The 16767-nt window shown below is 36.8% G+C and overlaps 2 protein-coding genes across 3 annotated transcripts in view; both read right to left on the bottom strand.

The window, feature by feature from the left end:
* VGlut (Vesicular glutamate transporter) overlaps positions 1 to 11259 on the bottom strand; it is a 32162-nt gene extending 20903 nt beyond the window's left edge. Inside the window, exons 1-3 of one of the 2 annotated variants that reach the window (XM_066285319.1) lie at positions 11144 to 11212; positions 11052 to 11082; positions 10618 to 10719 (exon numbers count right to left, since the gene is read on the bottom strand). In XM_066285319.1, the coding sequence (XP_066141416.1) occupies positions 10618 to 10631 (14 nt within the window). In that variant the 5' untranslated portion in view covers positions 10632 to 10719; positions 11052 to 11082; positions 11144 to 11212. Of the gene's footprint in view, positions 1 to 10617; positions 10720 to 11051; positions 11083 to 11143 lie in introns of both variants that reach the window. The other variant, XM_066285318.1, reaches the window with a different exon arrangement.
* A 1540-nt stretch (positions 11260 to 12799) lies between these two features.
* Positions 12800 to 14406, bottom strand: dpp (decapentaplegic). The gene is made up of 5 exons (XM_066285316.1): positions 14042 to 14406; positions 13725 to 13990; positions 13526 to 13673; positions 13310 to 13475; positions 12800 to 13256 (listed from the first exon to the last, which is right to left on the bottom strand). Exons 1-5 carry the CDS (start codon positions 14303 to 14305, stop codon positions 12889 to 12891), a joined length of 1212 nt encoding a protein of 403 aa, XP_066141413.1. The 5' UTR covers positions 14306 to 14406; the 3' UTR covers positions 12800 to 12888.
* Positions 14407 to 16767: the final 2361 nt, after the last annotated feature.

Here is a 16767-nt window from a genome sequence, read left to right as displayed (position 1 = left end):
CAGTTCCAACTCGACTCTAATCACGTGATTGATGGCGATAATTAGTGTATGATTTCAAGTTGATGAGTTTTAAAGTTACAAACACCTGCGGTTTGATGTATGCCACAAATTAATTTGCCCTTTCGGGCTCGCAAAACTAAGAATTCAGGGCAGAAAAGGGGGTTTTGGCCTTGTTTTCGACATAGACGAGACCTCGGCGCCGTCGGTTCTGGAGAACTTAACGACTGAATGGCGCCCAACAACTTTCAAAAAACTATTTGTATGTCTGTCTGTCTTCCTGCTATCTTTTCTATTCCCCCCTTGCAGTCGATGAGAAGTTGCGGCTGCCAGGATCATTAAGTAAACTGGGACAAAAGAGAAAGTACATGGGGAAGTTTGCCAATGGGGATTAGGCATAGGATTTCAGTCCTGACGTAATGAGGACATATTAATAATTAAGTAAGCAATGGGACCATGAAGGAAACATGCACGTCATCTTACTGGAAGTGAATTCAAGGGGAAAAGAGCATTAATAAGGTAGCTTTCAAAAGCTATTTTAAAAACCAACAGTGGTAAATTCAACTTTGAGTCTTTTGTATTGAACGTGATTTTACTGCTTATCGAGTTCGAGGGGCTACGTAAAAAACTGTATACAGGATGTTTCAAAACATGTGTCGCAAATTGAAGGGTGTCAGTCTTTGACTCGTTATAAAAACAAGTTCCTATTGACATGGATCCGAAAACGCACCGTTTTCGAGATACAGGGGTCAAAAAAAAGTTTTTTTTTCAGATTTTTGACCATATCTCAGGAATCGTTTGAGATAAAGAATTCAGATTTTGTACACCTTGTACCATTAATATTAGTTACGTTTTGAGCGCTATTTAATTTTTCTTCCATGTGCCAGAGGCGAAGATTTTAGGGTTGCGAGGTGAGATTTTTTGTCCTTAATTTGTTCGCCACTGGTAAAATTGGCATTTTAGACGCACAACAATTGCACCACAGGCTTGATATCCTCGGTCCCCATACCTAAATGTTTTTTTTTCTGGGGTAACTTAAAAAATTTTGGATACAATACATCAGTTAATACTGTTGAAGTACTGAGAAATCGAATTATTGCATCCTCCAATACGATCCGCAACGCTCCGAGTATTGTCGAACGGGTGCATCAGTCGCTACGACGTAGGTGAGAGGTCTGCATTACCATAGGAGGAGGTCATTTTGAACAATTGTTGTGACCCTAAAATGCTAATTTTTCCTGTGGCGTAAAAATTAGGGGCAAAAAAATCTCACGCAACCTTAAAATCTCCGCCTCTGGCATTTTGAACGAAATTGAAGTAGCGCTCAAAACGTAACTAATATTAATGATAATAAGTGTACAAAATCTGAATTCTGTACCTCAAACGTTTCTTGAGATATCGTCAAAAAACTGAAGAAAGTGTTTTTTGATACCCTATGTCTCGAAAACAGTGCGTTTTGCGGACCCATGTTAGTAAGATCTTTTTTCTTACAATAAGCCAGAAAATCACACCCTTCATTTTCCAACACATGTTTTGACTCACGCTGTATAGCAAATAGCAACATAATTATATCTCTTTTTAGCGTTAAGAAGAGGAGATACAGAGTGTCCGCTTCTGGAGCTCAACCTCCAAGCTAAGGACAAATACGAATATTTTTCCACAATTTCAGTTTGTTTTAATCAACTTTTCCCCGATTTAACTCACCTCGTAACTTTTACGGATACTGAGATCTCCATGATTGCACTTCGGAAACAAATGATACCAAAATATCACTTTTCTGAGTCTCTGATCAACTGACCTGGTATTGCGCATCACTCCCTAATTCATTTTTAAATTGATTAAGATCAAGTGTTATCCTCAAACAGTGAGTGAAATTAACATCTAAGCAGCTTACCAAACCGCAGATACATATCAACATACGCAAATTTGATTGATACGATTATAACGCTGTGTATCTCTATAGCTTATCATTGGCGGATATACAGCGTTAAAATCGAGGATGTGTGAGGTAAAACTAGAGTCAAAAACTGTATAAAATGGTTCTATAAACATTGGTCCTAAGGAGCACCGTTACTGAGATATGACAATCCGAGGGGGTCTATCGTTTGGAACTTTTTGAAAATATTTTCTGGTTAAGATAATGAAGCGGAAATGTTGATAACATTCATACCAAAAAGTGATCGATATAGATGAAATAGAAATATATAAGATAGCATAATGGTGCCTATTATGTGAAAATATTTTTAAAAAATTACTGTTCTATGTCATATATTATTTTAAGAATAATTATTTCCGAAGAAACTGCATAAAATTCGAAAAAAAAGAGACATTCTTCAAATACGACTCACCCATTAAAAATAATATTATTTGCTTGATAATTCACAGAAAAAAAGTCGAAAACTTTCAGTTACGGGTAATTAGAAAACTGCCCTTATTTATAATCTTACGATAGATAAAAAACCCTTATGGTATGTTTTTTTCCTACAATTTTCATTCCATTATCTTAACCAGGAAGAAAGTTATTGTGAAAATCATCCTAATGATAGGACCCATTTAGAGGGCCATATCTCAGTAAAGGTGCTGCGTAGGAGCAATGTTTATAGAAACTTTTCCACTATTTTTGGTCCTGCTTTCGCCTAGTTAAGTTTCGCACTGACTCTTCCGAACACTCTGTATGTTCACATAATTTTTTTGCTTAAAATCATGCAACGATTCGCCACCTTAATGACGCGCTATCACCAATATTATTATGACACACTCTGTATGCTAACAGTAGAAAATTTATATTAGAGTGAATTGGAGCAGTGACAATTTACAACTCCCAATAATTCCACACAAAAGCGGCACATATTAAGATGCAAAATACCTTTTAAATTTTAAATACGAAGGGGAAACGTCCATTAGTCCTCCCGACAATCTCTTAATCAGGCCATTAGCGGGATTTGCCCGAGTAAGCAGTTTTGCCAAAGACCATTATGATACAGACAGGAATCTATTATAATCTTGACAGGCCTTTTGGGGTATTACGTTTAGCCACTTCAACGGTGCTTTGCAGGTCGATCGCTTGAAATACTTATACTCTTTAAGTGGCTTAAAGGGAAAAAAATTTGTTGCTGGATGTAGGATGTATATTTTTCAACTCCCCTCAGAATTACGTGCCAGGCCAAACAACTTAAAATCAAATGCAATTTGAGTAATAAAATGCCTCGAAATCAATTTCAATTAAATTTGCGACTCCGCTAATGGAAAGTGAAACCCCCAAAGATGGGACAACTTAGACGGGGAAGCCCGGTTGCAAATTGAGTTACGGTCGACACAATGGCAGCGATGTTTGTTTGCCGGTTGAGTGCCGAAAACATTAGAAACTCACCAGCCCTATAATAATTGATTTTCCTACTTTTTGCCACACCGAAATCCATGCGAAGAAAAACGAAAAAAAAAACAGTAATTAGGAAAAATTGTCTGATCAACGGTTCTGCCACTTAATCTGACTGGTGAAGGGTTGTTTGGGGCTATGCGTTGACAGTAACAAGGAGCGCCACTCTAATGGCGCTCAACACTCGCTCGTCTTTTCATTTCTGAAATTCTGTTTAGGAATTGTATGTTTCATATCGGAGAAAAAAAATCACATATTGTCGAGCTAAGCAGCCGTGCAAGAAAGACGATTAAGGGTGTCCGTCAATCAGCGACGTTTCTGTGGGGATCCCCGCGTAATCCATCAGGAAATGATGCGAACGGGTCTTTCGGAGCCCATTCAAGTGTGACCGCGCGATACCATTCATTCCTTCCCGGGGGAAATCAGCTAAACCATGGCTAAAGCCGCATCGAGGATTTGTCGAATAAAGACGGACTTTTAGCCTTTTTTAGATCGATTCGCGGATTTACGAAACATATTTTGTAGAAAGATCGAGGAACTGTTCGCATTTCGAAATGACAATTTTCAGATAGTTTTGTTGATACTTATTAGGGTTCGGGGAATTGGGAGGAAACTTGGGCGTTGTCGCGGAACTGCACAAGGTGACCCAACAACCATGGCACAAATGAGTAATGGGCGGTGAAAGAGCAAAAAAATTGAGCCGGGTCGCCCCATTTTTTTTCTTAAAAGTTTTGGAACTTAGTTACCGTTAGCCAGAAAGTGCACGTTTCCTGCCGAATTTTGCCACGTGAAACTGTCAACAACGGTCATTTACGCTATGGAGGACCGAAAAGTAGTGTTTTGCCGGGCCAACTAAATACATTCCTGGCCGGGAGGCAAGCGAGGGCGAAAAGCTTTGGGAGCCCTGCTAAACACGCTTTCTGTCTCGTTACATTCAGTATTTTTTATAATCAACTTTATCTGATTTTATTATCGTGTTTTTTTCATATTTGTGATGCATAAAAAAATAACACTGCAACGAGGAAAGCAGATGTTATTCAAAGTTTTCAGTATTACGTTGTATTTCACAGAAAAAAAAATGAAAAGAACGAAATAACAAGCACCGGAAAGTAGTTTTATTGTTTTCAGTTCTGGCATGCAAAACGTTTTTACCAAAAAAGTTGCCCAGAAAGTGTTCACTTTCTGGCTAATCGTAAAACCCCTGCACATTACGTGGCCAAAATGTTTTTAGCGGCGTTCTTAAGCTTTTCACCACCTCGCAGTGATGAACCATTGTGAGCTCAATGCAAATTTTCAGAGGACGAAATACTCGAGAACTACCAATCACATCTAGCAAATAGGCTAAATAGCTGTGATACATTGCTAGGCAGCAATGTAAAACTTAATTTTATTTAGTCTAGATCTAATTTCATTTACGAAAAGGAATAATGGAGGTAGCTACTCTTGAAACCAGAAACTGTAAAGGAAAAATATATTTTTTTAATCAACTTAGAAGCCCTCTGGCGATAGAAAGAAGCTCTTTCGCACATAGGTGAATCCAACTCAGTTTATCCATTTTCGCCCGATGAATTTGTCCTTTTATCCGAGTTTGTCTTTGCCGAAACACCCTGTGTAAACCACAGATATTTTTGCCAGATTTGAAAATATTTCCTTATTAAATGGCTGATAGGCTGGAGATCGGAGCCATGCGTCAGAGCCGGTACCAACCAGAAATGGGGAAAATCTAATTATTACTGCTTACAAGTCATGATCAGCCGTGGGTGTTTTGCTGCATAGGTACTCTGCCCAGGATCGCACGAGAAACGTTAAACACTGAAGAAGGATTTCATTACATCCCACATAACACCTCAGAACATTATTTATTTGTGTGTCTGGAGTCTGGAAGTCGTAAAAACTTCCATTCTGAATTTGTAAGTATTAAATAAGGAAAACGTCGAAATCCTGCTATTCAGGGGAGTAGCATTGAGAGAGGGAATGGTGGGAGAGATTATGAGAACGAAGTTAACACGCGATTAACAAGCTACATTATCAGAGAGCAATGCAGCTTAACCGAAAACTTAGGACCTGGCTTTCGGAGAACGAAATCCTATTGCGGGATAAAAAAAAAACTTAGACGAAGGATTAAAATGTTGATTTTCCTTCGACCATTGGAGTATTGCATTGTCATCGGCTGGAAAATGATATTGAAATAGCCTTAACTTCCGTATACTTTCATTCCCTATGAGTTGAACATACAACGATATAGAAATAAGCTGGACTTTTACTTGACATTGCAAAGGGAAACATAACATAAGAGCCAACTAAAAGAAGCTTAGCATTATTTTTATGCCTTCAGCAAAGCCGTCTAACGAGTTTCATCGCTCAAAAGGAAACTTTTTAAGGGCATTAAATTAATGCAAATTTCGACGTGACTTGGATCTGGTGCAGAGGAAGCTTGATCGGATTAGGGCTTCTAAAATATGGTTCTGTGTCTTAGAATTTTTTTTCTGAGAGTGCCAATAACAAAGTTAGAAAATAATCGAACACGATTGTATTGTAAGCCCTCCGATAATTTACAACACCTACAGCCAGGAACAACAATCGTAAGAAAAATCTGAAAGGATTAAGGCCGTTTACGACTTCAACGAACGTCACTCTAGCTAGTTAACTAGAGAACCCCGGAGATCGATTTATTCTCGCATCTCATTACTCATCAGTTCGGGTCATCTCTAGTCAATTAAACTTGCCTTTGACATTAGCAAAATTAATGGAAACGGCAAGGATTTTGGGCCTGCAGGAAATGAAGCAGAGTGACACGACAGGACTATCTGTCGATTCATTTTTGTTTCATATCGATTAAGTCTTCGAGTGAAAGAAACAGGAATGTACAATGACGACTTTTAGCCACGTGCCATGAAGACAAATACGATTGACGTGGGAGAACTGCGAGAAGATTGAGGCCTATAGTTCGCTCTATTCAAAGCAATTCTGGTGCTTTTAATTGGCTCAAGTAATGCCGAATTGAGGACACCTAATTGAGTGAATTATGCTACATTTAATTGAACGCAATAATAGTCTCAGGTCTACAGACCAATATCAAATATTGCACATGCGTAATTTGCGCGAACTGCAGATTTTGATCAAAATTTTCACCGTCACCTCGCACTCGTTCACTCTTCAAATTTCGCTTTGAATTTTTTTCTTAAAATTTATGTGCGCAGAAATGCAAACCAAAATGATCCCGTTCTGAGCTCCAGAAAATACATTTCTACCTATAACTCCATAAATCTTTACAAATCCGTTTTACCATTCTAGAATTTTATTTTCGGGCACTTTATCATACGGATATGTCTGGGGTTTCCCTAAGTAACTTCACCCCTAATGCGGCTTCTTTCAGAACAAATAACCTGGCTAAGTTGTATACCCCATGTAAAAGGGCACTAACTAGTGGCTTTCTGCTTTATAGCCCTTTTGATTTATCTCGTTTTTGTATCGATGATTTTGGCGTTACCGAGTTTAAATGAGGAATATTGAAAAATTAGGAAGTTCCGGCTTCCATCGGGCTATTCGCAGTAAGCTGTCAGAAAAAAATAATCAACTTATTTACAGTCAAAGGAGCCCAAAGCGGAGAAATAACATAAATCTGAGATTATGCTGTTATCAGACGGAGCCAGTGAACAGTAAAGAGGATAAAATGTAACCATAAACGATTCGGAAACGACCCTGCTCGACGGGAGGTCAAACAGTGCAGGAACAACCAGATTCGCTGTGATTTGTATCACCATTACGTTTAATTTAGCAAAAACTTCATTCAAAAAAACTTTAAATTACTTTTTATTCAACCAACTGTGAAGTTTCATTAAGGTGTTTGATTTTCTACCCAGGGGTGTGCCGTAAGGCTTATTTATGATCGTTGAGTTTCATGCTTCCAATGAAGTCGACCCGATTTTCCCGATTTTCTAAGAGTTTTTAACTAGGAGCGCACATCGAGGTTCAGATGGACTGTGCATTCTATGCTAACTATACCATTCAATTTGTCTAACATAACATTTTCTTGAATTGCGTCCGGATGGAAAGCATAAATTCAATTTAAAGATGAAATAAAGTATTTAAGTGAAACTGTAAAATACTATGTCACAAAATAAAGTGAAATAGTTGCGAAATGAAGAAATCAAAATTATAACTTTGAAACGTATGACTCGCACTTTGTTTATACTATACAAATGTTGCGCATGCGTTTGAAATAAGTGCCGCTTTACTTGAACCTTTTCACTGGGCTGCATAAATTATGCTTTCGCCATGGAGATTGCCAAAACTGGAAAAAGTTCGGTATAATTTATATTGTACAAAAATTACGCAATATGTTCCTCGATATTTATTACGTTTTCATGCAAATTGAAACAGTCGAAGAACGTTTTGAATTTTGAATTGTGCTAGGTAAACCCGTTTTCAATTTGAATGCAATCTCATTTTGTTCCCAGGTCGGTTTGTTAACTTTCGAGGGCGTATCGGGACTGAACGGGCGTGGAAACAAAAAACGATTTTGAAATCATTGAGAATGTGACAGAATTATGTTTTTAAACAACGAAAAGCATTGTTGTGACTGTTTGTTAATCATATTTATTTAAACAGGTGGAAGCGAACTATCTGAGCTCAACGGGTTTAACGACCATAATACGGCACTAACGTTCATTTTCAAAACTGTCTTGAAAACGAATTGGAAATGAGCAACAGCAAATTTTAAAACTTGAAGTCGTTTTCAGAGTGTTTCCAACTTATGTGGAAACGTAGTGCTTGATTATGTAGATGCCAATTATTTTTAATATTTAATTTAAATATTTATTTATTTAAAATTTAATTAATTTTAATTTTAAATATTTCCATTGGGGCGCCAACTTACCAAAATTGGAAAAAATCTCTAGCATCCAATCAAATTACCGATTCACTTCATCCAATTTAAATGCTTCGAACAGTTTCTTGAAATGCCATAATATGATTGCACGCATTAACAGGAAAAAATTACCTTTTCCTAATTTAATTTAATTTAAAAAATTTAACATTTAATATCAATTAAATGGAAAATTGAGCCACCTTTACAACCACTTGTATCGTCGCTTTAATTATTTCTTTTTGGAGTCGAATAATCCCTGGGAGAAACGTCTGGAGCGTTCCAATTCCCGGAAGGCCAATTTGACTTCGGTTTCAGATTCCGACTTTGAGTTTATTCCCCTGCCGATACGCGACGATCTCAGCGTAAATAAAGTGTTTATATTTTCGGTAATAGACTATTTTCAAAGCAAATAAAATCAATTTTCTTTCGTCATGGAACACGTGTAATTTTGGTGGCAGGGTCGATCGAAACCATTTTCAATCAAAGTTAACGTGAGAATTATTTCTTCGCACTAACGTGCTAGAAAGAGTCTTTGCCGTTCGCATTCGTGAGCTGGAAATAGCACTTAAACACGTGTCGGAGGGTCAACTACAATCAGCGTGCGGTAAAGTATTCCTTTACGCACTCGGTAATTAAACATCTGTTACTGCACTATAAAAAAAAGGTAATAATCTGTTTTAACAGGTTCAATCCGAGAAGTGATAGCTAATATCACATATCTACTACATACAAGTTTATATTAGTATTCATACATTCGTTGAAACGTGTTTAAGACATTAATTTGCAGTTAACTTTTTATTATGGCAATTTGATTCATTTATGTTAAATTAATGTCACTAATCCACCTATCCAGAATATTTTGCGCAGAATATCGACACTTACTGGTTAAATTTTCCACGCAATTATCCAGAAAATATTAAATTTTCGAAAAGACAGTCGCCTTTAAACCATCGATATTATCTGATCTCTAGGTTGCAGCTTTTAACTTGTCTTGAGTGCCGTAAACAATGGTGTAAGTGCCAAACTAACCTGAACTAACCTTCGTGGACTTCCCACTGCTCTTGCACAGCATGCGAAGGCGAACAATTTCGGAAAATCACCTGCACACTCAGGGAAAAATCAATTTGAATTCACTACGACGGAGAAATTTTGTCGTTTATACGTTAAACCATGATAGATACATTTTATCCGATAATCCGATATAAGTGGATTCGTTATTTAAGAAAAATTTAGCTTACGGTTTAATGCCACTTCACCTAGTACTCTTCGGGTTAGTTCGTTACGAGTGAAAGTTTGCAATAAGCTAACTCGTTAAGAGCAGATTTTACGTATAAACAGAGCATTCCACTAAAATAAAATTAAAATTAAACTACTCTACTGTAAAAAATTTGAGCGAGTTATTTCGTCAGGTTCAATCTGCATGGAGGACCAAAAGTTCCGCATAAACTCGTTAAAAATTGAAGGAAATAATTTTTCATGAAAATGTTAGAACCCGTAAAATATTATTTTTAATCGTGCACTTTCTGTCGTAATATATGTATAAAGAGTCACCCATGTAGGAGATAAATGTACTTGTTCGTTCCTTTTTTATGAAACCTCATGTAGATTATGACGTTTTTCAGTTCTTTGAGAAATTCTGAACATACTTCATGTGCGCATGTCTAAATTGGACAGTTGTTGAAATATTTGCAATTATAGTAGCCTGCCAGATCGCCAGACCTCACCCCTATGGACTTTTTTTTATGGGGTTATCTGAATCATAAGGTGTATTTAAATGAGCCCAACAATATGCAAGATTTCCCAAAATAAATTTACTCAAAAAGTTCAACAAATACCTCCTCAAATAAGAAAAATTCTTGAGGTACATGAATTGCGGCTTGCCAACTCAAGATACCAACGGGGCACAGTTCAAATATTTAGTACATTAGGGTATAGTAGTTTATATTGTTATTTTTTAAGTATTAATAATTCTATCGTTATTTCTATTTTTCGTTTTGTTTTCGAGAACTGTTGAATTTTGTCATAGGTGTGTTACAACAAATACGTATATCTTTACTTATCGCAATCTCCCAATTCCCATTAAATTACGTCAAACCCTTGTTGAGATGTTAATTAACTAAATTCTAAATTAATTTTTCATACTGTATATAAAATATTGACGAAAAAAAAACAAAACCAACACCTTATTCGTTTTAGTTTTTTTCGTGCATCAACTACCGCCTCGGTTTCAGCCTGGCTGCGAAATTTGTTTTGTATTTTCGAGTAATTTTACTCATCAAGTATCACAAGTATGCAAAAACTGGGATTTAGCTTAACTTTAAGAAGTTACAGAACACAACGAAGCTTACAAATGTTTGAATTTTTAAGTTCTTACCATCCAGCCACCATCTTGTACCACTCGCCCTTAAACCACGAAAGACACTTTTCACTACTGCTAAGGGCAGAGACTCAAGGGTAGGGTAAATCCATGGAATATCTGAAAATTTCAAGAAAAATATAATTTATTTATGTTTGCAGCTTTGCAATTTAATCGAACTATCAAATTAACACGTAATTATAAATTGAATTAAATTAACTTTTATAGGGCTAGATCTAGGGCTTTGTAATGATTTTCCAAACCCTGCGCATATCCCCTGGGAGCTCACATTCATAGTACTGCGCACAAATCTACCCCCCCATAGTCTCTAAATGAATAAATGCCGTGAAAATATATCTAAGGCAGTTTCCTCGCATCTACGATTCTAAAATCGATTTTTGTATTGATTTCAATAAAAAAATATTAATATTTTGAATTCTCTTGAAACTTACGTTAAAAATAAGCGATATTAATAGAGCTTAACTACGCCACCAAATAGAAAATTTTAGCACTACAACATTTTTTTAAATAAAAAAAAACTCACCACTTATTTACCGAGCACCCGGAGCGAGCGACGCCACATTCGACGCTCTTGTGGAGCGTCGGCGGCGGCGTTTGCCGCCCCAGCGCCGTCTCCAAGATTAGCTGCCTATTGGGTCCCTCCTACAGTAGCACATCCGCGGCAACTGTCAGCAAAAAGGGGGCCCAGCCAATCGGAACCACATGTAGGTGGAGCCGACCCTCCTGGGCACAGTTTCAATTTTCCCAAAAAAAATGTTATATGTAAATGGCGGCCATTTTGGAATATCCGGGCTGATTGTTTTGGAAAGCTTATTAAGTAATTTCCCCCTAAATGTTGCTCTCCCTGTGCCGAGTCTCCTTGAAATGACGATTTTTCAATGCTGCTTGCCGATAGAAAGTTTTTGTTTTAGATACGACGAGGGTTTTTTCTCGGGAGTTCAAAAAGTTGAATGCACAGTAGCTACTATCCCACGAAGAGCACAAATCTAATTTTGATTTGAGAAAAACCTAATGTCTCTTCCCAGCCTTAAAACTTAATTGGCAGTAACGATTAACTCTGAAGCTGACTTGGAAGTCCTAAATTCGGATTTGTACACTGATATGAAATCCTCAGTCCAAAATGTGAAATAGCCTTCAAGAGAATCGTCACGATTTTACGTCCATGATTAGAATGAGTCCTGTGTTGATAGTTCAGGACTATATGAAACTCCTTTTGCTACTCCGAAGTTATTTCTAGTAAGCTGTCGGTCTATTTAACCGTCCATTTACCAAAATGGAAATTCCTCGATCAGGCCAGGAACGTTTTTGTCCCTTTATGATTCCTTTGCGCATCTGTAACCGCTTTCTCGGGCTATGCTAGAAAATATTAGGCGACTGTTATTCATATGGATCAAGTTCTGTCTATATCTAGTGATTTTTTCGATATCAGTAAATTAACGAAAAAAATGGCTTTTTTCTGTTGTTTTCTTAAATATCGAAAAACGATCACCAAATGTAAAGAAATTGTAAAGGGAGTCTGACCTAAAAAAAAATGCCCCCTGTGGATTGTAATAATTATTTATAAAATCTCTTTCAGAAAATGCCATTTTTATGACATGCATAAACCGAATATTTTCCAAAAAAAACATATTCGTCACTTATTAAAAAAAAATCCCTTCGATTCCAAAAGAATGGCTTTCATTCGTGTTATCAGGGTCCTAAATTTTAGTTCTACTTTTAGTTCTACTTTTAGTTCTACTTTTAGTTCTACTTTTAACTTTACTTGCCAAAATTCCTATTTCCTGACTTCCTAAATAGATACCCTGAAGTGTCAAAAATGACGAAATCACACATTTGCTCTCAAAATATTCGGAGTTTCGGAGTGGGAATTTCGTTATCAGTACCTTTTCAATACTAAGTTTCAGTGCCATAATTGCCACTTTCGTGACTTTCTCTGAAGGGTTTTTACGATGATAGATTTTGATGTACCGCCGTCCTATTCGAGGGTTCGACATTACACCTCTGATTTTCTCCGATTTGAGTTTTTGTATTAGGAATTCCTAACACACGTGAGTGTTAGCATCCATTTCTGCAAGTTCTAACTCCATTTGTAATATTTACTTTTGTAAAGAGGTCATGGGAAAAATTAAGTGAAAGTGTAGTGTCACCAAAAATAATACACCATTTTTTAGTTATTTTTCTTCATTTACATATTTCGCTGGAGCTAACCCAGGTGAACAAAAGCTTAAACAAAAATTTCCATTTCATTGGCAAACACATTGACCTACGTTACCGACACCCGCATTTGTCAACGACCAACTGGTCGTAACTCTTCAAAACAACATTTCCTGCCTTATCTAGAAACATAATCGGAAATGATCTATATTCAAGAGGCACACAGCACATTTTTAATGCTGCATGATGTCCATTGACAAAGTGTCGCAACTTCACGTGGTTGTTCAGCTCATCTTGATCCACACGACATTTTCCAGAACACTGATATACCATCAGTCCATTTTCTGGATACAGAATTAAATTGTTCCAGTACAGTTGATGGAAATTTAAGTTCCAAGGCTTTTTAGAGCAGGCTGCGTTAAATTCAAGAGTTTTAGGGCCCGAGTTGAGGTTTGGGGAGGTGTTCTGAGCAACGCTGGTATCTACAGATGTGCATTATTAAAAAAATATTTTAATAGTGTAAACAAAATCCTGCCATTTTTTCGTATGTTCAAGACAGCGAATGTTCTGAAAACTCCGGTGTTGGCGTCGTTAAATATTGAAATAAGCTTGTTTTCTTCATAGCTTGAAATAGTTAATAGGAGCCCCGAATTTTCTTCTCCGCTTGCCCAATTATTGATGAGTTTCTTAATTTTGAACGTCTGTAATTGAGTTAATTGAGGTTTAGGATAATGCTCACTGAGACCCATACCTGCCAGCCCCGTTGGGCCTTAGATACGTAGATGACATTGAACAACTTATGAACGTCAGGATTCTCCACCAAAACTGATTCATTCAAGTCCTTGCTAAATTGTTTTTCAAATTGGTATAATCTCAACACCACCGATGTCTTAAAAATACTAAAAAAAAACAGCAAAAAGTTGACACTTTTGGAGAAATTTTATTGTTACCTTGACGTGTTCTCCAACGGCCAGTAAAAATACATATCGGCGTCGCTGACCTCTTCATCAGGCTTCAAAGCGCTCAAATCAAACTTGATGATCCGGCTAGAAGAATTTCTGTTGACGTTAAAATATATTCTCATAGTATCAGTTTTAAGAGGTTCTTTGATTCTTTCTTCGTAAAACTTCCCAAAGAAAACTGGCAAATCTGTCTTGTTGATCGGTTTATGGTCGTAATCCCATTCGCGATCCAGGAAAAAATGTTCCGACCCCACCTGCATGCGCCTGATTCGTGCTTTCATATTGGCGAAATTAAGAATACTCACGGGCTTAGGTGGTTCCTTATCGGGTGCTGAGTTGACGTTCTGTATGCTCTGAGGTACATGAGGATTGATCTCGAAGTCGCTAATGTTATGGTTCAAAAAGTACACTCTATTGTACACACTGAACTCATTGTTGCCTATGGTTTTGAAGTAGTATGATTTCCCTGAGTAATTAAGAGCTCCGACGCAGAAAAAGTGCAAAATACCTAATGCAGTAATTGCACTCTTCATGTTTGCTATTTCACTGATACACAAAAAAAAAAACATCTTGTTGCTCGTAAATAAAATTAATGAATTTCAACAAAGTAAGTGGAGCAATTTTTAAAATTGCCCTAGCCCACGGATTTGGCTCTTACGAGGACTTCAAGGATGTGGAATAATGTCTAATTGATGATGTAATAGTGAGAAGTACTTAAGTATTATGAAGGGTTCGTTAACTACTCGTACTGACACGTCTAAAGTAGAAAAATGCCTCGTGTTGCAGCTGAGCTGGGATTGGAAAACGTGAGAATTCCTGGCAATCTTCATGCTTCAGACCGGCGTTAAAGTGTGCAAGCAAATATGAATTGAACGATTTCGCACATGTTTCCTTTAAGCCATTTTATATATCGGCGAAAATCGTCGTATCTTTTATAATATTAAAATCAAATTATTCAGCTAAGAATAGCTTAATTTATTGCAGAGTGGACCTGAATCCAATCAGTTCCAAACGCTTGAGCAACAAAATGAAATTTTTGCTTTTCCCTGGATGTGCCTTCAAGTGGAAAATGTGTTTCCATGGAGCTGCGATATCGATCCGGTTCCGAAATACATTTCACCCGTTTGAATTATAGACCGATTAAGTATTACTACCAGTTATGACTAATGTACGGTATGACACATTGTTACGAAGGTGTTAGACTGAATACTGGGTGATTAGTGTAACAGTCATTTTTTTTTTTTTAATTTAAATTTCGTCGCAATATTCTAGTTGTTTAAATTTATTAGATATGTTTAGTCCTTCGCGTCGCAACGTGCTCCAGAGGAAAATTTAGTTGAACCTTAATTCAAAGCTATAAACGCTCAGTAGGTTCCTAAATGGTGCTCAAGGCATTGCAGCATTAGAAGCCACTTTCCTCGTGGAAAGGACCAATCGTCATCATCGTTCAAAATCAGAAGATCAATCATTCGAAAAGGTCATGAGGACTGTGGTCAAAGATGACATTAATTGAAAAGAGCACGTTTCTAAATTAACACTTCTCTCCCGGACTTGGTTAGATAACAGAAGGTCTTGCTTTCGAGTGTTCCCATGCCTCAGATTGTTGCACCATTGCTACTCCAAATTACTCCCAGCCCTACAACAATTTTTCCATTTGCCAGGAAACTTCCAATAGAATTAAATAATCGTGTTCAGGTTAATTCAAGTTAGTTTAGTTCCTGGGGTTATGCACAGAAATAAATACCAAATTTATAATAAAATGCTCGTTCCTCTCTCGTTTGCGGTATCCTTTCCTTACACTGTTTCCCATAATGGAAAATGTATATTATTAGACTAAGTTAGATGAACTGCTTGAATTAGGTTAGTCGGTTATGTTAGTAATCATAGATTGATCTTTCCTCGCTCTTGCGCCAGTGAGTATTTAATAGCAATTCACCAACTTTCTTGGTTTATGCAATGCTTCGAAATACGATGAGATCGACCAAGTTGTTCAGTTTGACTAAAATACATATCTTTATACAGGGTGTCTCTAGAAAATCTGTACAAAATTCTTCCACAGATTTCTGAGAAGAACGCATGACGATTTCACCTAACTTACCTTAATTCAAAAGTTGATGGTTTTAAAAATACAAGACGACAAAATGTAAATTAAAAAAAGGAAAAATATTAATCACTTTGTTTATAATGGTGCTTTCTAACCAAAATGGCATATCGGGGAATCTTTAAGGGTGAGAAACCAGAATCTATTCACATTTTAACGGGCGCTATCAGCGCTAGGTGAACTCTGCTTTAACGGGGTATAACTTTTTTAACATCTGGTATAAAATTTATCTATGAGTCAATTTGGTTGTCCTACATGTACTACGAAAAAAAATTATCATGGCATAAGTCCCTACGGGTATCCCATCTTGAGATATTCGAAGTTTTAAAATTGCTGCATGCCATGAACGATAATGAATGAAGTAATTCATTTTTTTAAATATTGTGTTTGGCGTCCGGTATTTTGAAAACTGTCCAATTTTTGGACTAAGGTAAATTCAGTTAAATCGTCATATTTTTCCCTCGGAAGTCTGTGGTAGAATTTTGTACAGACCTTTCAGAAACATCCTGTACGTACGTGTATGTATATTATCAAAAAATACAAAAATGTATAGAGTATTTCATTTGTAATATAGAAGCTGACATTAATTTCTAGTAGAACCGAAGGTAGTAAAAAAAGTAAAGTCCCACTACATAATGCCTTAGACAGAACCAAACAATTTGTCTCAAAAACTCTTCCGAGCCTCTCTCACCATAACGAAGATATTGCCTTGTAACAGAGTTACTGAGAGACCCTGAACATTGTTTAAATTATCGGACCAGGCGGTATAATAGCCCAGATTAGTTTAATTACGTAATGATAAGGACGTTAACAGGAACGTTCGGTTCTAGATGTCACAAAATTATACAGGACGAAATTGTTCATTTCGCAACATTGGCATAATCAAGTTATTGCTATTACTAAAACCAAAAACATCAACATTAATAAAAG

Source organism: Euwallacea fornicatus, chromosome 8 (genome assembly GCF_040115645.1).
Source record: "Euwallacea fornicatus isolate EFF26 chromosome 8, ASM4011564v1, whole genome shotgun sequence".
Taxonomy (NCBI): Eukaryota; Metazoa; Arthropoda; class Insecta; order Coleoptera; family Curculionidae; genus Euwallacea; species Euwallacea fornicatus.
Note: the sequence above shows the minus strand (reverse complement) of the source record. Positions and strands in the feature narration are given on the sequence as shown.